The sequence below is a fragment of the Equus quagga genome, chromosome 2 (genome assembly GCF_021613505.1).
Source record: "Equus quagga isolate Etosha38 chromosome 2, UCLA_HA_Equagga_1.0, whole genome shotgun sequence".
Lineage (NCBI taxonomy): Eukaryota > Metazoa > Chordata > Mammalia > Perissodactyla > Equidae > Equus > Equus quagga.
In genome coordinates this window covers 155,136,923-155,161,704 of record NC_060268.1, presented here as the reverse complement: position 1 = coordinate 155,161,704, position 24,782 = coordinate 155,136,923, and the positions used below count along the sequence as shown (strand labels likewise).

Here is a 24,782-nt window from a genome sequence, read left to right as displayed (position 1 = left end):
CCGAGTCGCTAGCGCAGGCGCAGTCACTGTTCGCCGCTGGCGTCTGAGCAGGAGGGGCTCCCGCAGCGTAACCCGGAAGTGCTTCTCTCTTCGGTGGCGGAGAGAAGAGACCACAGACCGCTGGAGCGTGGAGGCGGCGGCCGTGCGCTGTCCTCAGTATGCAGCGATTACTCTCTCCGCCCCTGAAGGCCTTGATGGGGAGCCCGTGTCTCCGGCTCCTGGTTCCTAGGGCGGCGCCTAGAGCACAGGTACCGCATCGCAGCAGACTCTGAGTCTCGTAAACGGGCATGGGGTGAAAGGGCATGGAAGAAGAGAACAGATAACCTCATATCACGTTTCCGTAGCTCCTTAGAGTTCACAACGCGTTTCCTTGTGCCCAGAGCCCCAGAGTTCAAGTCCGCACCTACTACTTACTAGCTGTGTGATATTAGCCGAGTTAATCTTTCTGTGCCTCAATTTCCCCATCTGTAAAATGGGGATAACAGCAATGCTTACTTCATAAAGTTGTGCGGATTAGATAATTTAATGTACATCGAGCGCTTAGCACATAGTAAAAGCTCAGTAATTTTTACCCATATATTTGATTTTTGCTAAGAGCCTACAGGTAGTCAGGTTAGGGGCTGTAACTCCATTCTACAAAGAAGGAAATTGAGGCTTAGTTGTCTAAAGTTAATTAGAAGCAGGAAACCAAAAATGGTTCTTTGGACTCTCAGAGTAGGAAGAGGGCGTGTATTCCCTTGACTATCCCTTGACTAATAATTATTGAGGGATTATTGTGTGTTAGGAACTGGGAAGCGAAAGATAAGTCCCCCTTTATCCTCAAGGGATATGTTCCAAGATCCCCAGTGGATGCCTGAAACCGGGAATAGTTCTGAACCCTATATGTACAGACAGTTCCCGATGTATGATGATTCACTTAAGACTTTTTCGACTTTGCCGTGGTTTGAAAGCAATATGCATTCAGTAGAAACCGTACTTCGAATTTTTAATTTTGGTATTTTTGTGGGCTAGCAATATGCAGTATGATACTCTCGTGTGATGCTGGGCAGTGGTAACAAGCCACAGCTCCCAGTCAGCCAGGCATAAACAACCAATACAGTTACAACCATTCTGTACCAATAACAATTCTGTTTTTTCACTCTCAATATAGTATTCAATAAGTTATGTGAGATTTTCCAATACTTTATTATAAAATAGGCTTTGTGTTAGATGCTTTTGCCCAACTTTAGGCTAATGGAAGTGTTCTCAGCATGTTTGGGGTAGGCTAGGCTAAGCTGTGATGTTTGGTAGGTTAGGTGTATTAAATGCATTTCTTTTTCCCTTTTTTACTGAGGAAGATTCGCCTTGAGCTAACACCCGCTGCCAGTCTTCCTCTTTTGGTGTGTGAGCTGCCACCATAGCATAGCCACTGACAGATGTGGTGTAAGTCTGCGCCTGGAACCAAACCCAGGCTGCCAAAGTGGAATACACCAAACTTAACCACTAGGCCACCAGGGCTGGCCCTTAAATGCATTTTTGTCTTATTATATTTTCAGCTTACTATTGGTTTATCTGGACGTAACTCCATTGTAAGTCAAGGAGGATCTGTACTATGTTTTTTCCTATATGTACATACCTATGATAAAGTTTAATTTATACATTGGGCACAGTAAGAGATTAACAACAACTAATTGTAACAATATACTGTAAGAAAAGTTACCGTGGATCTTAGGAACCTCAGCATATGATTTTTTTCCTTATTAAGTTGAGAACTTTCACCTTTTCACTTAGATGAAGCATTTGACAGCTTCTCTTTGGCACATCCGAATTGCCAGCATCATTACTCTTGAGCTTTGGGGCCATTATTAAGTAAAATAAGAGTTACTTGAACACAAGCACTGCAATACCTCGATAGTCAATCTGATAACCAAGACAGCTCCTAAGTGACTAACAGATGGGTACCATATACAGCATGGATCCTTGGACAAAGGGGTGACCCACATCTCAGGCAGGATGGAGTGGGCCAAGCGAGATTTCATAATGTTGCTCAGAGTGGCTTGCAATTTAAAACTTAATGAATTGTTTATTTCTGGAATTTTCCATTTAATGTTTTTGGACTATGGTAGACTGTGGGTAGCTGAAACTGCTGAAAGTGAAACTGTACTGTACCAAAAGACTACTGTACCAAAAGGCTCCTTCCCTGGAGGCAGGCACAGTTTATTCACCTGTAATTCATTTGTCAAGTCTTTATTAAGGTCTTGTTATGTCAGGGAACTGTTTGAAACAAAAGTGGCAGGAGGGAAAGAGCTAGACTGACCAGATGAGACACTGCTGTCCCCCAGCTCAGAGCTTAGTGGGAGATAGAGACAAGTAAACCTGAAGGTACATTGCAGTGTGTTAAGCACTGTGATAGGGGAGGTACACAGTGCTGTGAGAGTGACCTGTTGCAGGCCTGGGAATATCTGGGAACATTTCTCAAAGGAAATGACATCTAAGCTGAGGTCTGCAGTAAGTATTGTCAATCAGGGGACAAGTAGTGTCCCCGTCGGAAATCATGTTTAAAGACCCACCAGAGAAAGAAAATAATCCATATCTAGGTGTAGAGTTAAGTCTGGGGGAAGTATGCAGAGACCGGAAGGTTTTTGTAGTGTGGGGATGGCTTGGAGTAAGGCCAAGTGTAGAGGCAGGAAAACCAGTTGGGAGGTGGTTGCAGTAATCCAGTTAAGAGATGATGATTTACCAGGGCAGTGAGATGTGGCCACTCAGGGGACTTGACTCCAGACAGAGTGGGATTGAGTGTGAGTAGCAGTGGAGGGAAGTCTTTCCCTTTTTCTCCAGTTGTAATTTGTCTGTCTTGATCCTTAGTGTGGTTGCAGCTGTGGGATCAGCCGTCCCTTGAGGCCAGGTCAATACAGCACCGTCTCTGAAGTAGCCTTGCAAGCCGGAAGGGGTACAGTGTCCCTTCCCTCAAAGGCTGCTGAGCGGGTGGTGGGCCGATGGCTCCTGGTCTGCAGTGGAACAGTGGCTGGAGCAGTTATTCTTGGTGGAGTAACTAGGTGAGTAATTTGCTCATAGTGGGTTAGCTATTTGGGTCATGAGTAGAGGCACAGGATGACTGAGGGGGAAGGGACCCTAGGAATCATCTAGCTCCCTCGTTTTTCACATGCAGAAACCGGCCTAGAGAGGGAACGTGTTTGACGGCTTACCCTGCCGTAGAATAGTTTAGGGTTTTATTAGTAGGAGCCCTTCACAAGAACTCGTTTAGGTCTTAACTGTTAGCCGTGCATTGTTTGTGTATATTTTCCGCCTACAATCAGAGTTCAAATTTGTCTCAAAAATTTTTGTACAGTTTGTTTGAATTAAACCCAAATAAGTTCCATACATCACAATTGGTTCATGTACCTCTCAGATCTATTTAAACCTATAAAGAGATTTTATAGATTTAGATTGTACTCCTCCCTCCACCCCCTCACCACCATTGGCAGTTTTTTGTTGAAGAAACCCGAGTCATTTATCCATGGAGTTTCCCACAGTCTGGGTTTTGCTAATTGCACACTTGTGATGATGTTTAACATGTCCCATTGTCCCCTGTGTTTTCTGTAATCTGGTAATGGCTTGATCAGATTGAGGGTGGGGGCAGAGGGGCAAAATACTTCAGAGGTGATTATACATTCATAAATATCTGGTGTCTGTTAGATCAACAGCCATTGATGATCATTGCATAGATCCATTATTTCTTTAGAGTTGCAAAATTGTGATATTTTATTACCTCAACTCTAAAAAGAAACTTTCCCTCATCAAAAAATTGGTTATTCCTAAGGTACAGTTTGAAAGGCAGGATAAATACTTGATTCTTTCCCTTTATTTACCAATTTTTCAAAATAATAAATTGATTCTCAGCCATCTTCCAAAGGTAGCCAATAAAGGGTTTGAGTTTTTAAGTATCATCATGAGCTCATAGGTTTAACCATATTTGATATGTTTCCGTCCATGGCACTGAGGATGATTTGCTCAAATTGTCCCATCTTTAGTCAGTGGGAACCTCTTCAAATTGGTTCCAGGGTCTTTTTGACAGGACCTTTGATTCGTTGCTTTCTGGATAATAAGATGTTCCAGGCTCATCTTATACATTTCCTGCATCAGGCCTAAAATCAGCCTTTTAGTTTAGGAACTCTAACTCCTTTTGGTGAAAGTCCTTCCTGTTTTAATAAAGTATGTGTTCCTCACATTCTCTCCACATTCCCTGTGCCCTTATTTCAAAATAACTTATGCATTATATAGGCTGTTATGAGAAACTGCAACAAATTTGAGTTTTGTCGTCTTTAAATTCACTCAAGAACCTAAACCATTTTATACCTATAACAAATTTCTCTTCTCTGTGTAAATAATGTTGGTTATGCATTTAGGGCAAATTTCTTTGGTCTAAGGGTTGATTGCCTGTCAAGGAATGCTAATAAAAGAAAGAAGTAGGAAGAATTTAATGAGAGGATTGAGAGAATAAGGGGGTAAAGAAAATTATACCTGATGGCTGCTGTTTCTGACAAAATTCTAAGCACTAAGAAGAGAAGAAGATGTCAAAAGAGGAAACAATGAAATAATGTGTCTGCCTTTAGAGGGGCTGAGTTCAGATCCACTTGGTGCTGTAAACCTTTATGATCAGCATTGTGCGCTCATGTGCACACTTGCCTGTGCGTGTACACACACACTCAAATTTCTTTCCTATCCTAAGGTTGACAGAGTCTGGCCTCTCGATGGTAGATTGGCATTTAATAAAGGAGATGAAGCCACCTACAAACCAAGAGGAATGGGAAGCAGAATTCCAAAAATACCAGCAATTTCCAGAATTTAAAATGTAAGTGCTGTAGAAAATCAGGTAAACATCCCATTAGGCCCACTCAGTCTTTTGCTTATTTAAACATTTCAGAATGATTAGATTCTATTATTTCTTAATATCAGCTCAGTTATATTTAGTGAGCTCCCTACTCTTAAACCCCCACTTCCAAAGCAACCCTGAGGTCACTGATGAGGAAGAGGGCAGACCTATCAAGCTTCAAGACTGAGAATGTTCCTGCATTCCACTGGGAAATAAAAATCAGATGGATGTTTCCTCTTCTTTTTTGACTTCCCTTTTCACCCAGCTTGAATCATGATATGACATTGGCAGAATTCAAGTTCATCTGGTACATGGAGTACTCCCACCGAATGTGGGGTCGTCTTGTAGGCCTCGTATACATCCTGCCTGCTGCCTACTTTTGGAGAAAGGGCTGGCTCAGCCGCGCCATGAAAGGACGTGTTCTTGCCCTCTGTGGTTTAGTCTGCTTCCAGGTGAGATTATTCAAGTTGGGGAAACCAGAGATGCTCCCAGGAGCTTCCTAGTTGGCATTGTTTTTTAAGGAAATAATCTTTGAAGCCATATAACAGAGTGGGTAAGAGCATGGGTTTTAGTGTCACAGGCCTGGCTTCAAGGCCTGCCTCTGCCATTTAGTAGGGCGAGTTGTCTAATCTCTGTAGGCTGTGTTTCCTTTACCTGAAAACAGGCATAATAATAGGGCCTACCATTTGGTTTGTGTGTGTAGTAAATGAGATCATGCCTATAAAGTACTTAGTTTAATGCCTGGAATCAGTAAGTACTCAATAAATATATTTTTGTGTCACAAGAATTAGAGTTTCTTTCCCATCAGGGCTCTCCTCCTGGTTCTCATCTCCTCCCTTTTTCTAACTGGCTTGCTCCATGGGGAAGTGGGATCTCTGTGCTAGAATGGCGACCGAAGCAAATAGGAAAACTGCAAAAGAGAGAAACATTTTGTGGGATGAAGGATCTTAGAATACAGATGTAGCTGAGAGATATTCAAGTATAAATGGTGATTAAAACCACATAAGTTCAACTCCTCTTAAGGAAAAGAGCTTTGAATGACTCCTAGAGTTAAGGGGTTAGGTGAGACTGACAGCCAAGAAAAGGATTACTAGAGAAGACACATATGAGTATTTGGGTCAGGGTATACAGGCCCTAAGGGAGAGTATCAGAGCATCAAAGAAATACCACAATTTCATCAGGAGGAAGTGAATTGGTTAATTCAGAAATGGTAAGAATATGAACCATTTAGAAGGAATTAAGGAGGAAGATGGAAGAGATGAAATAGAGAAAATAGAAATAGTTAAGAGTTAGACATTAATAAAAGTCTAATGGAAACTAGGGGAGGGGAAGTGAAACAAAATGAAAGTTTGTTTTAGAATGGGGGGAAAAAAACCACTGAAATTTGAAGATGGCTGATAGGGTTATGGGAGGAAGAAAGTGAGGGCTGGCAAATCACACTGTATCCTCCTCCATCTTCCAATGTCCTATGCCGATGAAATCAAGATAATTTGATCCAGGGTAATGGTGAAGGGGGAAAGAATTGCCCAGAAAGATTTCCAGAGAAGTATGTATTTAGAAGAGGTGGCAGAATCTCACCTCTTTGACATGATTCTACCGCCTTGGGATGGTGGGGTTGAAAAGGCTATTACCTGATATGATGTGATTGGAACTGACAGTTGTTTGGTTAGTTGAAAAAGTCAAAAAAGTCAGTTAAAGCAGAGAATCATAGAATAATAATACATACTTAATCTTTCAGACTGAAACATGTACTTTCATTACCTTTTTTTTAACAGAGCTAAGGCCTGTTCTTTGAGTCCTCCCATTGGCGTTCAGCGTCAGATCTCTTGCACCCGCATAAACTATTAACTTCGTTTCATTTTCTTTAAAGGGGAGTGGGAACAAAGCATTCTGCCTGCAAAGCCTTCCAGCTTTTTATGACTTCTCCACCAAAAGTTTTATGTCTCTTCCCAGCTAACTTGACAGTAATTGTGTTTACGCAATTATCTTTGTCAAGCTTTTCCAAAGCATTCAATCTAGTTTTAATAGAAACAACTCTTTTTATGTTTTACTGTCTTACATAATGTTAAATTATATCAAGTATTTGCAAGGTTTTGCCGACAGATATGCTTTTTTGCACTTTTTATATTTGGCTTATACGTCAATAAAATGTTAGTCTAAACAGTGGTTAAGTATTTGCGATGGCTATATGTGGAAATGTGGATAGGCCCTCATTCCTGGGATACTGGGAATCGGAGAGGGTATGGAAAGGAGGGGCCATGTAGGGAGTATCCCCAATCATTGATAACACAGGTTCTCAGAGATTAAAGTTGAATAGACAGTTTCAACCTTATTTTATTTGCCTCTTCTCTTTTTGGTTCTAGGGTCTGTTGGGATGGTATATGGTGAAAAGTGGATTAGAAGAAAAACCAGACTCCCATGACATCCCTCGGGTCAGTCAGTACCGCCTTGCTGCCCACCTGGGGTCAGCCCTTGTTCTTTACTGCGCCAGCTTGTGGACCTCACTCTCACTGCTGCTCCCTCAGCACAAGGTAAAAGTCAGTCTATGTTGTTACCACATCTGCACAAATGCTGATAGAGGCAGAGAAATGGAAATTCTGGTTCTAATGGGAAGTTATAAGTCAAAATGCACACTTTCCCCTAGTAACATTTACCAATTTACCAGAAGCTAGATATAATGAAAGTTTAGAGAAACATTGAACTTTAAATTTTGGGTTAGCTTTGGGACTATAGACTAAAATTTGCAATTATTCTTTTGAGCTGGAGCAACTCATTCAAAGAAGAATTAGTAGGATAGGAGCCAGAATATTTTGTCAGCATTGCCTATTGGGAAAGGTGAAAACATGAATTTTAGGAAAAGTGGGGAAGAGTACCAACAACAAGAGCTATCCCAACCACTTTACTTCTGACTTCCAGAGGGAGGGCGGATGGCGAGGTGAGGAAAGCCTGCATGAGAGCTATTTCTGGAGCTTTGGTGGTGTACAAGAGCCTTGTTGGGTTGTTTGTTCTTTAGATGGGGATCTGCCATTCATCAGATCTAACAATATAATAAACCTTGGTGATCTTGCCTGAAAGTATTTTCTCTGTATGCCGATTGAAGGAAAATAGTAATTTATCTAGTTTTTTAAAAAATGAGTATTATTTTACGTATTAAAGTCATGATTGGCCTGGATAATCTCATGGAGTAAAGTTTGAGATGACAGTAGGACTTTGAAGTAGAATCATCCAGTAGGGACTTGGAACCAGTAGCCTGGATCCCACTAAGGACGGGAGTGGTTGACCTGGCAGTCCTCCCCGCAGGAAAGCCAGATGGAATTGACACATTGGTATAGTAGACAGTCTACATCTGAATAATTCTTGTTTTTCTGACTTTCAAAGCTAAACTTCTAAATGAATTGCTTACATCTGTAGCTGTACTTCCTGACAATGCATTCTTTCTTTTCAGTTCCTCTCATCTGGCTTCCCACCCATCCCCGTACATACGCACCTACACGTTCACCCCCATGCTTAATACCACACACTCCTAAACACACTCCACTGAATTGGTACTCTGAAAGGTTACCAATGACTTTTTAATTATCAATTAATTGTTTTTCTCTTTTTATTTATTTCTATTCCCCTAATTACAGAAAGGATTTGAGATGATAGTCAAACATATAGTCCTATGCTGTCTAACACAGTAGCTACTAGCTACATGTGGCTATTTAAATTTTAATTACTTAAAATGAAATAGAATTAACTTTATTTAAACAAACCGTTATTTACTTAAACTTTAAGTAAAATTAACTTTTCATTTAATTTTCAGTTGCTCTCGCCTCGTTTCAAGTCCTTGTTAGCCACATATTGGGCAGTACAGGTAATAGAACATTTCCATCATCACAGAAAGTTCTGTTGGACAGCGCTGATATACTGTACAGTATCTTAGTAATGATACCTAACTCTTCACATACTAGATTGTAAACTGTTTGAGGGCAGCACTCTGACTTAACTCCTTTGTATCTTTATGATTACCTGTTTATAAAATTCTTAATAAATATTTGTTGATTCACTGATTAGTATCAGAAGTTGGTTATAGTAAAAATTAAAAAAAAGATTTGACTTTACCAAAAACACTAAATGCAAGAATCCCCACTCTAGGCAGTTTATGCAATTTAATTCTGAGTATATTTGTTAAGCACTAAATGTCACACACAACATGAAAATCCAGTCCTATATCTTCAGCCATATCATTTCAACCACAGTGAAGCATTTTTCCCCTGAACAATGCAAATCATTCAGTTTTTGAGCAGATTCGTACTGAGTTCCTACGTGCCAAGCACTGGGCTAGGATTACTGTCATACCAAGACAGATGGTGGTTCCCGCCTTCACAAAACTTACAGGATAGCAGGGAGGACAGATAGTAAATATATAAATTTAGTAAAATATGATGCAATGTTAGAACAGACTGTCTGCTTGGAGTATTTAACCTAGTCCAAGGGTCCGAGAAGATCTGACTTAAGATGGTCACTTGGCTTTGGCCTTAGAGATCTTTGCGGCCTCTCGTAGTTCCTGCAGTACGGTTTATCTGATGATTTTCTTTCCTTATTTAGTTGCCTGAAACCCGTCAGCTCCTGTGGTTGAGACGATTCGCTCATGGAACAGCAGGCCTAGTGTTCCTTACGGCTCTCTCAGGTGGGCCTCTTCTCAGCACAGGTGGCCTGTTTTCATCCCACTCTCAGGTGGGATCTCTTGCTTATGCTTTGCCCTTCTTGCATCATCTTATTTTCCTTTCACATCTTCCTCTCTCATACCCACCATCTTCACTCTGTTTTCTATTCCTTCCTCCCTTCCAAAAATCCTGCTTTCCAGTCAGTTGAACAAAAATATTGAGCATTTACCTGGATCCAGATTGCCTCACTTCAAATCCTGTCTTCACCACCTATGAACTGTATGACCTTGGACAAGCTGTGTAACCTCTCTGGGCCTCAATGACTTCATCTGTGAAATGGGGATGATGATAATAGTATGAGTAAGATATGTGAAGTGCTTGGAACAGTACCTGGCGTATACCAAAAGCTATATAAGTGTTAGCTGTTATTTTTATATAAACGTTATTATTACGTTACACCAAGGTGGGTCGGACAAAAAGCCTGCCCTCAAAAATAGTGTAAGGTGGGGAATTCATTGATGCAAAGAGACCAACCCAGGTCTTTTCATTCTTTAAATCACACCTCTACCTCTGTCTGTCTCACTCTAAAACTGCACTATCCAATACAATAATCACCAGCCTCATGTGACTATTTAAACTTTAATTAATTAAAATTAAATAAAATTAAAAATTTAGTTCCTCAGTCACACCAGCGACATTTCAAGTGCTCAGTAGCCACATGTGGCTAAGCTCTTATATTGGATGGCAGTTATAGAACATTTCCATCATCACAGAAAGTTCTACTGGACAGCACTGCTTAAAATAAAACCATCAAACCAGTGATCCATCCAACTCCTCCCCCTTTTTTGGTGGAAGAGCATGAATTTTGACTTTATAAATAGCATTTAGAAAAATAAGGAATGTGATCTAAACATCCCTGAATCTTCTTTCATCATAAATAATGGATCAGTCATCATTAATTCATGAATACCCTCTTTATGTGTTTATCCAGGATTTAGTTTATAAGTTTTTTTTTCATTTCTGTGTTCATTCAACAATTTTTTTTTTTTTTTTTTTGTGAGGAAGATTGCCCCTGAGCTAACATCTGGGCCAGTCTTCCTCTGTTTTGTATGTGGGGCACCACAACAGTATGGCTTGACGAGTGGTGTGTAGGTCCATGCCTGGGATCCGAACCCCTGAACCCCGGGCTGCCAAAGCAGAGTACACAGACTTAACCACTATGCTGTTGGGCCGGCCCCTAAACATTTTTTGAGCACTTGGGGAAGACAGATAATAAAATATAATATGTCAGATGGTGTTCAGTGCTATGAAGAAAAATAAAGCAGGATAAGGGGATAGAGGGAGCTGGAGGAGTACCATCTTATATAGGATCATTGAGGAGATCTCTTTGATGAGGTGACATTTCAGTGGAGACCTGAGGAAGTGAAGGAGTAAATTATGCAGATTTCTGAGGAAAGAGCATGTCCAGAACAGATCAGTAGTTCTCTGTGGGGGATAAGGAGGGCATCAGAATCACTAAGGGAATTATTCCAAACTAATATGCCTCTCTCTAGAGTTTCTGTTCCGCTCCTTTAGGGGAAGCATGCCAGAATCTTGGGGTTGGAGCAGGTGAGGATGCAGTTGTTTTTGTTTTTTTTGTTTTGTTTTGAGGAAGATTAGCCCTGAGCTAACTACTGCCAATCCTCCTCTTTTTGCTGAGGAGGGCTGCCCCTGAGCTAACATCTGCGCCCATCTTCCTCTGCTTTATACATGGGACGCCTGCCACAGCATGGCTTTTGCCAACTGGTGCCATGTCCGCACCCAGGATCCAAACCAGTGAACCCCGGGCCGCCAAGGCAGAACGTGCGCACTTAACTGCTGTGCCACCGGGCCAGCGCTGTTTTGTTTTTTTTAAAGTTCTCATGGTGTTTGTGATGTATAGTCCCTTTTTGAGAACCCTTACTAAATCTTTTTTTTTATTTTTCTCTCTTTTATCTAACTCTGGGATAATAAACCTTTTCTGTGTCAGAAATAGTATTTGGTTTCTTCTTTCTCTCATTTTAATAAATGCCATTTACCTTGGATACAGGGGCCTTTGTGGCAGGACTGGATGCTGGGCTTGTTTACAACTCCTTTCCCAAGATGGGAGAATCTTGGATCCCAGAGGATCTCTTTACATTCTCCCCCATCCTGAGGAATGTTTTTGAGAATCCCACCATGGTGCAGTTTGATCACCGGATTCTGGTAAGTCTGGCTGGTGTTAACTGGCTACTAAGCCCAGGGAGCCTCTCTCAGGCTTTGGGGTGTCTGATGCCCTGAAGGCAGCACTGAGAGGGTAGAGTGGGAATGAGATTTCCTTTTCTTTTTAGAAGAAATTTAGTACCAGCTCTCAGATGTGATGTTTTTGTCCTAATTACCCACAACCCCTCCTACCAAATTCTGGCTTTCAGGATACTGTCAGCTTCTTAAAGTTCAATTGTACCTTTTACTATCTGACAAATGATAACCTTCCTCAATCCTGCACGCACATAGCAGAATCATTTTAGCATAAATGAAGCTGAATAGAGAAGAGCGTGCAAAGACAGTGGTTGCCACACACATAGCTATCAAATCTGAACCAGAACCCAAGGAGCCAAGAGCATCATAAATAGTGTTCGTTTCATTTAAGCTAATGATTATTAAAGGCCTGCTTTGGGTCGTGTTAAGATTGGCTTGGTAACCTGAGCATGATAAATCGGCGCAGGGAAGAGCAGCAGCAAGGAGACCAGTGGGCAATAGTGCTCTTGCAGCACTGCAGCTGAGAGTGATGGGGATCCAGCCTTCATGGAGCGAGTGGGGCTTGAGAAAAGTGGTGAATCTGAGAGAGGTTGTAAGGAATAGAAGATTGGCTGTAGGAATAAAGGTGAAGAAAGATCAAAGGAGACCAGAAAGCTTCTGTGGCATGCTTAAAACACAATCAACAGAAATAGGACTATTGGAATGAGTGCTGAGCTAGAGATGGAGGATGTCATCAGACTGAGGTATGTTGACTGTGAGATGATAGTAGTACATCCAAAGAGAGAGGTCCAGAGGACTCAGGCATCCAAAGGGAGTGCTGGGCGTGGGCAAGTTACCTTATGTGGGCTCAGTCCCCACCCCCACACATCATTTTGGAATAAATAAAGTCTGGTTGAAACTGTCATCATGGACAGCTCTGAAAAGAAAGAAATGAGACAGATGTAGAAATGTGGTAGAAAAACACTCGGCTTGACATCATGGAAGGGGGAAGGAGACGCTATTGCCAGTCCCACACCCTAGTTCTGAAGGGGTGGGAATGAAAATAGAACTTTAGATCGTTTTTTAGCATTAGCTATCAGTACCACCACCTTCTCTACTCACAGCCCAGGAAAATAATAACCGCATGTCCTGGAGTCACAATAATAACCCTCATGTGCTGCTTTAAACATACAGGATTACAGTAGAGATAAAATTAGTGATAAGGATGCAAAGAATGATTTAAAAAGTGAAGACCACACCTGGGGGATACCCACTTTGGAAGGTGAATAAGATCATGGGGAGAGAGTTAGTGTTTATAAAGTGATACATGGAGAAACTGTAGCTGGAGCCGCGGAAGACAGTGAGGTTTAAGTGGCAAGCAGACGGGGAGCGTGGAAGAGACTGAGGAGGAGCAAGCAGAGGCGGAACTGCAGGTGGTTCTCTGTGCCTGGGATAGGAGAGTGCGTAGTGGTTACTCGATGGTTCTGGAAGAGATACGTGTAAGGTGAGCAGAAACCAGGAGGTGGGACGTTTCTCCCTGGCGCTTGATGAGGCTCTTTCCTCCCTGCAGGGAATCACTTCCGTTACTGCCATTACAGCACTCTACTTCCTCTCCCGGAGAATTCCCCTTCCTCGAAGGACCAAGGTGGCAGCAGCGACTCTGCTAGCTTTGGCATACACACAGGTATAAACCACTTCTTTTTAGTCTGAAGGTGTCCTGAAAACAAAGTTAAAAAAGAAAGGTGACAGGCTAGGAGAAAATATTTTCAATATTTATAATAAACTAAAAAATTAATAACCAGAAATTAAGTCAAGGGTATCAATACACAATTCTCACAAGAGGAATGATGAATAGGAAAAGCTGTTTAGCCTCACTCATGATCAGAGAAGAGCAAATTAAAACAATGTGTGCTGTTTTGTGCTGGTCAGATTAGAAAAAAATGGGGAAAAAAAAGATGATCAGGTATTGGTATGGGTCTAGGAAAACGGATACCTTCATATATTCTTGGTGAGAGCGTGAGTTGGTATAGCTTTTTTCAGAGAGCAATTTGGCAATATCTTTTAAAATGTTAAATGTGTAATCCTTTGGTTAAGCAAATTGACCTATTAGTGCCTGCCCTAGAGATATTCTAGTGCACAAAGAACTTTGTGTGAGGAAATTCATGGTAGAATTGCTGTGGTAGTGAAAAATTGGAAACAACTTCAATAGTTAAACCAGTGATATAGCACAACCGGAGGCACTCACGACTAGAATATACAACTGTGTACCAGGGAGCTTTGAGGAGAAGAAGAAAAACCACACCAGCCTGTGGTATCCTACTGTGGAATACTGTACAGCAGTTTAAAATAGTAAGATCTCAAGATGCATATTGTTAAGTGAAAAAAAGCAAATGACAAAACAGTGTATTTTTTAAAAGCACAAAACTGTATGTTCCTCTATAAACATGTATACAAAAGTACAAACGTGTAGAAACTGGTAACAGTAGCTGTCTTTGGGGAGGGGAACTGGGTTTAGGGGAATTAAGGGGAGTTTTAGGTTTATTTTTGTTTGTTTGAATTTTTGTTGTAAGTATATTTACTTGTGAAATTAAAAATGTATATTTTTTTAATATTCTGATGGGAGAAGGTGGAGGTTTATGTATCGTTTATTGATGCCCAGTCATTTCAGCTCTGAATTTGTGGTTCCTACTTTGCTTACTCTCTCTTTCCTTTGTAACAGGCCGGCTTGGGCATTAGCACTCTGCTGATGTACGTGCCAACTCCTCTGGCTGCCACTCACCAGTCAGGCTCCCTGGCTCTTCTCAGTGTTGCCCTTTGGCTCATGAACGAACTCCGGAGAGTTCCAAAGTAATTCTCAGAGGATCACCTTTCTAGGACTGAAACTGCTTTTGAGAGCTCATCAGAGTACAAGAACTTGGCTTTTCTAAGAGGATGACCTTGGCATACCAAGTGGTTTCCAAATTTGTCAAGTTATTTAAAATTCTTTGCTTGTTTCTGAGACAGTCGCTGGATCAAGAATGTCAATATGGTGGGACTGGCCCATGGCATAGTGGTTGAGTTTGGTGGCCTGGGTTCACAGGTGTGGATCCCAGGCACAGACCTACACCACTTGTTGGCCATGCTGTGGTGGTGACCCACATATAAAGTAGAGGAAGATTGGCACAGATGTTGGATTGGGGCTAATTTTCCTCAAGCAAAAAAAAAACAGAGGAAGATTGGCAACAGATGTTAGCTCAGGGCAAATCTTGCTCAGCAGAAAAAGAAGAATGTCAATATAGTTATGCTAAAGGTTCCTTTATAAATTTGTTACTTTTCAGGTTGAAAATCAAGTTTAATGTAGAGAAAGAAATGTCTGCCATTTGCTGCTCCTTAATAGGCTGTGTCTCGGGTTTCTTTTTTTTTTTTCTTCTCCCCAAAACCCCCCAGTACATAATTGTATATTCTAGTTGTAGGTCCTTTTGGCTGTGCTATGTGGGACGCCAGCTCAGCATGGCTTGATGAATGGTGCTAAGTCTGTGCCCAGGATCCAAACTCGTGAAACCCTGGGCCGCCGAAGCAAAGTGCACGAACTTAACCACTCGGCCACAGGGCCGCCCTTCGGTTTCTTAATGTTGGTTGTACGTACATGATGTCTGTCTCCTTGACCTCCTGAGTCCTGAATTCTGCCCAAGTGGAAATTCTTTATGATCTCAACTTCTCTTCCATCAGGTGAAGATTCAAAGGGAATGATTGGCATACCCTAAAGTAGCCAGATAGCCTTCAGCAAGAAATAGCTATGTCTTCCAGAATCCTGATTTTCAAAAATGGGGAAAGGGTAGATTTTGACAAGCTTAATGTCTATATGGCAGCAAACCAGTTTGTAAGTACTTAGAAAGGACATAATCACCAGTAACTCACTTGGATGCATCAAGCACTAACGTGGTTTCTCTTTTGATAGTGCTGTTGCATCACTAGGTCAGGTGAATGGAAAAGATCGTATAAATCACTTCCTGAAAGGGTTTCCTAACAGCCTTGTGGATAAGAAAAATATGGCCTTGCTGGTGTAGTACATGGACGTCTATTCAGATATTTAAACAAATGGTAGATTAATGAGTTGATATGATTTTGGTCTTTTGATACTTCACAGGGCTTTGTCTTATTCAACTTAATTTTATTTTAAATCAGTAATTTGGATGAAGCCATCAGAAAGATCGGATTTGAGGATGGAACAACTCAACGTTGCTAATATAATAGATGACGGTCACAACTCAAAACAGTTCCCGAGTGACACCATAAAGATGGAATTAAACAGATTATAAATGTAACATCCTCATTTGAAGTAAATAGGTTGTATAAATTTGGGGTGGAGAAACCTGGCTTCATGTCATTTCATATAAAAAAGACTTAGGGATTTCAGTTGGCCACAGACTCGAACAACCAATGTAATGACACTAATAAAAATTAACGGTGTTTCAGATTTTATTAATAGAATTGTCACAGCCATAGTCAGAATACCTCAGTGCAAGTGCTGGCATTTCACTCTGGGTACCAAATTTAAGGAGTACACTGACACAAAGTATGTATCCAGAAGAGGCGACCAAGATGGTGAGGAGTCCAGAACCCATATCACAGGGAATACTTGAAGAACTAGGGATATTTAGCTGGAGGAGAACATTTGGAGAGAGAGCAAGATTCCTGTCCTTGAGAAGCTGAAGCCCTCTCATGCAGAAGGAATGAGCTTCCTTTGTGCTGCAGACCTGGGAGCAATGGGTGAAAGTTGCCGAAAGCTAGTTTTCGGTTTTGTAGAAGTTAAGTGTAAGTTGGACCAAATCAGTTGCTCATTAGGATCAGGCTGGTGGAGACAGTGGCACACTGGAATGCAGGTGCCCCAGCTTAGGGGCTAAACTGCTGCTGAGCTCTGGCCTGTTGCTGCTCTGCAGGTCCAGGGTTGTCAACTCTGATTTTTTAAAGAAGCCAAACATCTAGATTTGTATGTGAAAGCTCTCAAGTGTTGGCAACTAATTTTAAGTTTTTTAGAAGATTATGCAGGCTGAACACATCTGGGAGCCATAAATGACCTAAGGTTTGCCCATTTACAATCTCTGGACTAGATGATCTCAGTTCCTTTTCAACTCCAATATTCTCTGAGTTTCAGTGTGACCTACAGTGTACCATTCTCAAGTGGTTCTTAGAAAAACAGAAGTAGACAGGTGTCTTTGGTTTTTAAAGTCCTGGACCCTGGGGCTTATGCTGTTGCTAGGTGATTCCCAGCTGCAAGATTAGAATCTTTAAAAATCCTAAGCCCAAACCTCACCCAAGACCAATTAAATCACAATCTCTGGAAGCAGTAATAGCTGTATTTTTAAATTCCCCAGGTGAGTCCTATGTGCAGACAAGTTTAGGAACCCTTGGCCTAGGCCCTGATAGCCTAGTTACCTTAGAAAATTTTGACCAGCTTATTCCCATTCCCTCGGAATTTCCAGGCCACCCTCTCTCATTTAATCCGCTGTGTTGATCCTGTTAGTATGGTAACAGGTTATCAGCTCTTGCAGATAAAATTCTTGAAAGAGGGTACTGCAGTCACTGGGGCCGGTCGTTGTACCATCATCTCCTGATCCCCAAACTAAGGTTGTCCTTAGTTAATCACTGAGTCAGCAGAGGGCAGTTCAGTCCAACCAAAGAATTATATGCTAATGTTTCTACAGTTCTGGCCAACAAAGTAGCAACAGGTGAATAAAATAAGTTTCAGATGTTTTACTTCATTTTTCTTTTATTAAAGATAATAAGTTTGGAAAAACATCTGGTTACATTTAGCTATATAACTGTATTATGCCTATCCACAAGCTTCTGGTGAATGGAGATTATCTGAATTATTTTTATGTTTGCATTATTCCCAGCACCAGCCACATACCAAATGTTGCATGAATGAATGGAAAATGAATGATTACAGGTTGATGTCCCAGCCACCTCTTTCAAAATAATTCATCGCATACCTGGAAAATTAGTTTGCCTTAATATTTTCAAAGGTCTTTCAACAATTCTGTCAGTTGTTTTTAAAACATCAAGGGAAATTAAAATACCTGGCTTTCTTAACCCAGAAGTTTTTGTCTTTAACTTACACTGACAAATGCTGTCCACTGTGGCAGGGCTAACGATTAGCTACTGCCTAAAGTGATGCTGGTTGCAAAGACCAAGTCTGATGATCATTATATTAGGATAACCAGTTTATCTGCAGCCATCCTTCCAGTCCTGGAATGAATGGTGGGTTATATATTGGGATATGTAACACATATATATACCCATGTCCCTGCATATGGGGGAATACATCCCCTCTCTAGTATGCATTGCACATTTTGTTCAATGTTCACTGATTTAACAGTATTTATCAGTGAGAATTTTAAGGACTGTTCAGCAAAATTATTTAATGTGAAGCATAAGAAAAACATAATCTTTGTTTTTTTAAGGAAGATTAGCCCTGAGCTAACTACTGCCAATCCTCCTCTTTTTGCTGAGGAAGACTGGCCCTGAGCTAACATCCATGCCCATCTTCCTCTACTTTATACGTGGGACGCCTGCTACAGCATGGCTTGCCACGTCATGCCATGTCCACACCTAGGATCTGAACCAGCGAACCCCGGGCCGCCGAGATGTGGAATGTGCGAACTTAACCGCTGTGCCACCAGGGCAGCCCCTAGAAAAACATAATCTTAGCAACTCCTGAAAGTGATACATTACAGGCAGCCTTTGGTTTATTTTAACCAAGAAGGGAGTCTCTAGTTGTGGATCATAATAAAATGATACCTTTCAACACACAGTAGAGACCATCGCTCAAGGCAGAAATGATGGAGGAGACAAGGTCTGTACTTCAGGGCTTCAACTAAAGGGCAATTGTGGAATGACAATTTCGAACACAACATAATGGCAGAAATCAAAGTATTTGGAATCTTTGCTCGCAGAGAAAGCCTTCTATGAAGCTAATAAGGGGCAGAGCCTCCATCACCCGCAGTCTTAACAGGCCAAACTCTGGCAAGGCTCTGTAGGAGGGGCTGCTTAGGAAAGTATCAGCTACCTTACACTGGAGAAGTGGGGTGGTGGTGGGGAAGGAAGTGGTGGGCTGCCCAAGGGTATACGAGTGGCCGCTCTACTTAAAAAGGAGGTCAGGAGCAGACAGGTCTTCATGTTTGCCTGAAATCTTGCATGTGTGGCTATAAACATCCTGTGATTCAGAAATTTTTTCAACTTTGGTTTTTATAAAAAATGGCAAGCAATGATTGAATACATTTGAAAAGTAGAAAGCCCTTGTAGTATGAGTAATGATTCAGTTTTACAAATAAAAGGATCTCCTTATTGCTCAGACTTTCAGAGAAACAAACTGACCAATGGATGCATTATTCCTCCTGTCCCCCTAATAACAGTACTGACAAACTAAGAAATAATGAAATATTAGGGCAAAAGGGAAACACGTGTAATAATACAAGGGAAGCCTATTAGGATATAAAAAAAGTCCTCGTTTTTTAAAAAATATTTTTTGTAACACCAAGAAAATCCTCACGTTTGACAGAAGGATATGGCCCCGGTGGCAGGACTGAAAGCAGCCAGACTCAAACTAGTATCACCTGAGAGACTAGTATGGGAGCATTTAAAACATCCGCTGCTACTTCTTCCTTACTGCTTAATCCCAATTGAAGTTATGTCACCACAGCAAAAAGGGAAATTAGATACTAGTTCTGAATTAGTCTGAAAAGAAGTTTAAAGACAGCAAAAAGAAACAGCGCTCTGTTCAGTCAGGAAGTCTGGGAACTGCCCAAGAATTACAACCAATTATACTCATTAAGTATAATGAGGTAGATTTAACAGGCATTTATACCTTAAATAATTTAGATTGTAAGCATCATATGAATTGCTTGGATGCTGTGGTTAAGAAATTTGTACAAAATTAAGCAAGTTGTTTAAAAGAGATATCTAAAATTTTTAAATACTAAATACTGAAGCTAGAATAGATGCAGTGAAAACTTGGTACTATTTCTAATGAAGTATTTCTTTCATATTTCATTCCTAAATGTGAGCAAAGCAATCACAAATGAATATCAGAAGCAGGTATAAAGATCGGGCATGGTTAGTTGCAGCCAGCTGTGTTATAAAGAATAGATTCTCTTGAAATACACAATCTTGTGGGAAGATTCTGAGCATTTCATTGTAGCTGTCAAAGTGGCGTGTGTGTCTGTGGTACAGAGAACAGAGAAACCTGGACCCAGGAAGCCACTCACTGTGACTTTGCACATATTACTCTGGGCCTCAATTTTATCATCCATAAAATCAAGTGGATTAACCAGAAGACCTCTAAAATCCCAGCTTTAAAAATCTCAACTTCTGAAATTTATGTATATTGATTGCTGTTAGAAACTCCATTCCCATCAACCTTAATGTCAGGGACTATGGATAAGGCAGGAGGTGATCACTGGCTCTTTAGGGCGGCCTGGTTTTCTAAACCAGAGGCCAAAATCATCTTCCTGAAACTATATCACTTTTCTACCTTTTTTCCTGCTTTTAGTTCCTTAGGCCAGTGGGTCTCCCTTTGGAACTGGCCTCAGATGATCTTGTCTGGCCACCTCATTTTATAGATGCGAAATGAACCAGACAAGGGAAGTGACTTGTCTGGCATGCCAGAGCTGGTTAACGACAAAGCCAGGACTAGAATCCAAGTCTGCTGTTGGTGAAGTCCAGTGTTCTTTCCCCTAAATCAATCCACCCATTGTCTTTCATTCCTGACAAAAAGCAAAACACGAAACTATGAGAATAGGAGTGATAGGGAGGGGCATCTATTTAGATAACACTGGTGAGAAATAAGTTATTTTATTTCAAAAAGGTAAATATGGATGTGATAATAAATGTTAATGCCTAAAAAGACTAGCTTCACAAGTGCATGGCAGACTTTCATTCAACCACATTTTGATAATCACTGCCTAAGGCCTTTGAAATTAAAAGAAGCTCTTAGGCTGACGAGGGGAGAGGCAGAATACTTTGAATGACATTAGAGGAATGAATACAAGGTTGGTAGAAAGTGATTAAAATTTCCTAGACCAGAAAAATCGAGCTAAGGTACAGAGAGAAAGATGGTATAATTTGGCTCAGAGTTTACTGCAACTTAAGTGAACATAATGCCATATAATTGAGTATTATATAATTTTCATTATGTTCTAGTGACAAAAATTCCGACAAAAGTGGTGGGTTGTGCCATCATAGGACTAATAAAGCATCACTCCTATAAGCCACTGACTCTGACTTTGACATTTGTGACCTGTCTCACTAATAACGAAAGTACTGAAACAGTTCCATTTCATTGGTGCTGTTATCAAGAAGACTGGCTGGTAAGATTAAAGGAACCAGTGGAATGTGAATTTTATGAAACTATAATTATTTTCACAGGGAAACCACTCAAAATGCAGAAATGAAAATAGAAATCTTTAAAAATCTTTAAAAACTGAGGCTAAAAACGGGTTAAGGGCAAGCTAGACTACCTGATTCTATAAGCAAGAATATTTCTGGGACTGGCCCTGTGGTGTAGTGGTTAAGTTTGCGCACTCCGCTTCAGCAGCCTGGGGTTCGCAGGTTGGGATCCCAGGCATAGACCTACACACTACTCATCAAGCCATGCTGTGGCAGCATCCCACATAAAAAATAGAGGAAGACTGGCACAGATGTTAGCTCAGGGACAATCTTCCTCAAGCAAAAAGAAGAAGAATGGCAACAGATGTTAGCTTAGGGCGAATCTTCCTCACCAAAAAAATTAAAACTAAAAAAAAAGAATACTTCATTATGAGAAAGCAATATATTTAAGTAATTGGCTCTCAGCAAGGAATAAATGGTTTCTGTTTCTAGCTAATGACATTTCATTTAAAATCTATTAATTGGGAGCATTGGAAGAAGCACAGGAACCAATACCAAGAGCAAATATTCAGTTTTTCTGAGGGGTATGATAAAAATTTTTCTTTCCTATTTTTATACCTTGGAACTCTGAGAAATCTTACACATGGTAATAAGGACAAACCTGGATAATATTAAAATAATAAACAGGATATAACACATATTAAGCAAAAACTCAAAGACTAATTAAAATAAATTAAGAATAAGAAATACATTTATATTGAAAAAGTGATAAATGTAGGTATCCTGAGTTTCTGGACTATAAAAAGAAGACAGTAACATCAATCTGAAAGGCTGTCATAATGATTAAATAATATACATGCAATTTTAAGAGAGTGTCTGGTACATAATAAGTGCTTAACAAATGGCAGCTGTTATAACCAGGATGAAGAATAACTTGACTAATAAGAGCTTTCAAACTGGACTAATCACTACCTCCTTCCCACTTCAACTTCATTTTGAGCACATGAATCTGATCACTGTTAGCCAATCAGGTAGCTTTTGACTAGATCTCACAAGAAAACCAAAAATAGTATTTGGAAACCCAGGTGAGGGGAAAAGAGTTACCTGAGTAGCAGCGGCTAGCAAAAACACACTTTGACATTATGTATAAGCAGCATCCATAAGGCAAGGGCTCACTCACAGAGACACAAAGATAATAAGAAGTCAAAGAAAATCAAGGCAATTTAGAAGTCTTAAAAACTAAAGGAAATTGCTGTGACATGAGCCCTAATGAAAAGTAAAAAATATTTCCAAAGAAAAACTGTAAGACTCTTTGCTAGGTCCATTTTTATCTAATTTGAAAACAATTCAAGACTTGCTATATTTTGATCAACCAAGCAAAGGTCGCTATACTTATTTTCATCTCAGTTTATTTCTAGGAGGGTCTTGATTTCTTTTTCTCTCTTTTGAGAAGCATTTCATTCCTTTCCACTCCAAGTATGAGATTTATTTTTTAAGAATTCCACTTTTTTTTCCTTTAAATTCAGGAACCTTTTTCTCTACTCATCTAATTCTAGAAATCAAAGGTGACACGAAAGAAGAGAAAGCTACTTCAACCCTGGGAGCATACGCTTGGGCAGGACATTCAAGGCTACGTATAGGAAAGGGTAGAGTATAAGGAAGACTCCATTAAGAAAGGCGGCAGTTGATGAAAAAGAAATCCTCATGTAATTGAAAGGCTAACTGTAGACGAGGAGCAAAGCTCTGAAGGGTAGTGAAGGAAAACGTAATTAGTATGGCTTTTCCTCTCTCCTCATTAATGGAAATGCTGTTTGTGACTGAGCAATCTCTTAACAAGCATTCTGAAAGTTGCCAGGTGGCTTATTGACAGATTTATCTATTTATTCCAAAGTTTAGAATTTGTTTCTTTTCAGACATTCCAAGTCAAATTGAGAAAATTTCTATTTCTCAGGAAAACATTAATCAATAAGAGCTTGGATTTTATTGCCTTTGCCCACTCTCCGGATATTGTTCTTCCCTTCTTAAAAAAAAACTCAAATACATCCCTTCCCAAACTACATACTGATCTTAGCAGTGAAATAAAGGAACTCTTTTTGAATGTTATGGCCTAAGGGCTCATAAAAATAGGCCTAGAGGATAGCGACCTGAAACCAGACAAATCCAGGTCTCCAGGCCCCATCACAGTTTCTCCATCCTACAAGCACACTTAAGGCTCAAAAAGGAAAATTAATGCCCAAAAAGCCTGTGAGGCACACAGACATGGAAAAATTTTCTATCCTGGTCATACTAGACATCAGATAACGTATTGTCAGAATCTTCAATGGACCATTCATTTAGAAGGGATTGTAACCTCTTACAATCACAAACTAACATCAGCAACACTGTCAGGCATCTTGAACCACACTCATAATGGCTTCTTTGTCAAGTAAGCAAGGAAACTGTGTTATTTTGGTTGCCTTGAAATTCATATCTATTCCAATGAACTGCAAAGATCTTGGATCCCTATCAAAGGCTGTGGATCTCCACATAAATGATCTCTCTGTTACAGAGAAAGAAGGGGCTGCTGCACTTGCTAGAATGTCTTCGGCTTTATATCAGATGCTGCAAGTTTGGTTTTAACCAGGCTTCCAGGGTGCCTGATGCCAAACTTCATGCTTTAGCAAGGGGAGAAAAATCTAGATCCTAGGAACACACCAGACCTCTCAGATAAAGGAGAAGAAGCATGCTTCAACTGGACGGAGGTTGGTCCCCTTTGTTAGCACCAATCTCTCATTATTTAGTTCTTCACAGACTAAATTACAGCTCCTCTCAGAGAAGAGGACCTGGATATTGAGAAGGAGTTAAAGCAGAAATTAAAGTAGAAATTCCAGGGCCAAATATCCACAAGGTCAGGCAAAGCAGCATCCGAGGCCAGTACAAGAAAGTGGTGGAATTCGATGAGCAGCGACTCTGGGTATTGAAGCTTCTTTAGTCCTTGTCCAGCCTCATGGCCCCACCTGTTCCCCAATCATGGGCACCACCTCTTCGATCCACAGCATGTCCAGTGGTGCTGAGGCTCGAGTTTGTCGGTGGTGAATTCGGCGTAGCCGCAAAAGGTACAGGATGATGGCCAGTAGCACCACCAGAATGCAGGCGAAGAAGAGATAGTGGTTGTAGACAAAGGAGAGACGGAACCAGCTGCCGTGGGCCTGTCGGACACCTTCCTGCCGTAGATCCCTAGGAAGAGTTTGAAGGAGGAAAGGAATGTTAGTGTCCGAGAGAAACATTCATGCTAATTTAAAAGGTCCAGTGGTGTTAGCCTAATTACTCTATCCATATAAATATGCTATGATATCAGCTCCACAGAAGCAGAGGTGAAGAACGTCCCCAACCCCCAGGCTGCCATGTGATTCCTCCCGTACCTTCCCCCGGCCTACAGAGGGGGCCTCACAGGCCTATGCAGAATCTGGGGGCAAAATGAGAGGCCAAACAAATGAACAGTAAGGCAAGACTGATCATCTGCAACATAAGTCTCAACAGTGACCCCATTCCACTCTGGCCTATAGAGTCTATAAAATATGATACTAATGAGAATAGGGTGGCCCCTGAATGCACTCAAGAAATCAGAGTACTGTATATCTAAATCTTTAAAAAAGTTGCTGGGGCCAGCCCCATGGCACGTGGTCCATTGCAGCAGCCCG

At 40.8% G+C, this 24,782-nt stretch overlaps 2 protein-coding genes across 8 annotated transcripts in view; one reads left to right on the top strand and one right to left on the bottom strand.

The window, feature by feature from the left end:
• Positions 1–22: 22 nt before the first annotated feature.
• LOC124234781 (cytochrome c oxidase assembly protein COX15 homolog) lies at positions 23–16,197 on the top strand. Of its 2 annotated transcripts, XM_046652196.1 has the most exons (10): positions 23–248; positions 2,845–3,035; positions 4,709–4,831; positions 5,118–5,304; positions 7,216–7,383; positions 8,658–8,708; positions 9,443–9,524; positions 11,570–11,724; positions 13,307–13,420; positions 14,456–16,197. In XM_046652196.1, the coding sequence occupies exons 1-10, from the start codon at positions 159–161 to the stop codon at positions 14,585–14,587; spliced, it is 1,293 nt and encodes a 430-aa protein (XP_046508152.1). In that variant the 5' UTR covers positions 23–158; the 3' UTR covers positions 14,588–16,197. The 2 variants fall into 2 exon arrangements, with proteins under 2 accessions (XP_046508152.1, XP_046508153.1); XM_046652197.1 differs by lacking the exon at positions 8,658–8,708.
• Positions 16,198–21,423: 5,226 nt separating this feature from the next.
• ENTPD7 (ectonucleoside triphosphate diphosphohydrolase 7) overlaps positions 21,424–24,782 on the bottom strand; it is an 87,180-nt gene continuing 83,821 nt past the window's right edge. For all 6 annotated transcript variants that reach the window (XM_046655524.1, XM_046655525.1, XM_046655527.1 and 3 more), the window contains one exon: positions 21,424–24,318. In XM_046655524.1, coding sequence (XP_046511480.1) covers positions 24,087–24,318 — 232 coding nt within the window. In that variant the 3' untranslated portion in view covers positions 21,424–24,086. The remainder of the gene's footprint in view (positions 24,319–24,782) is intronic.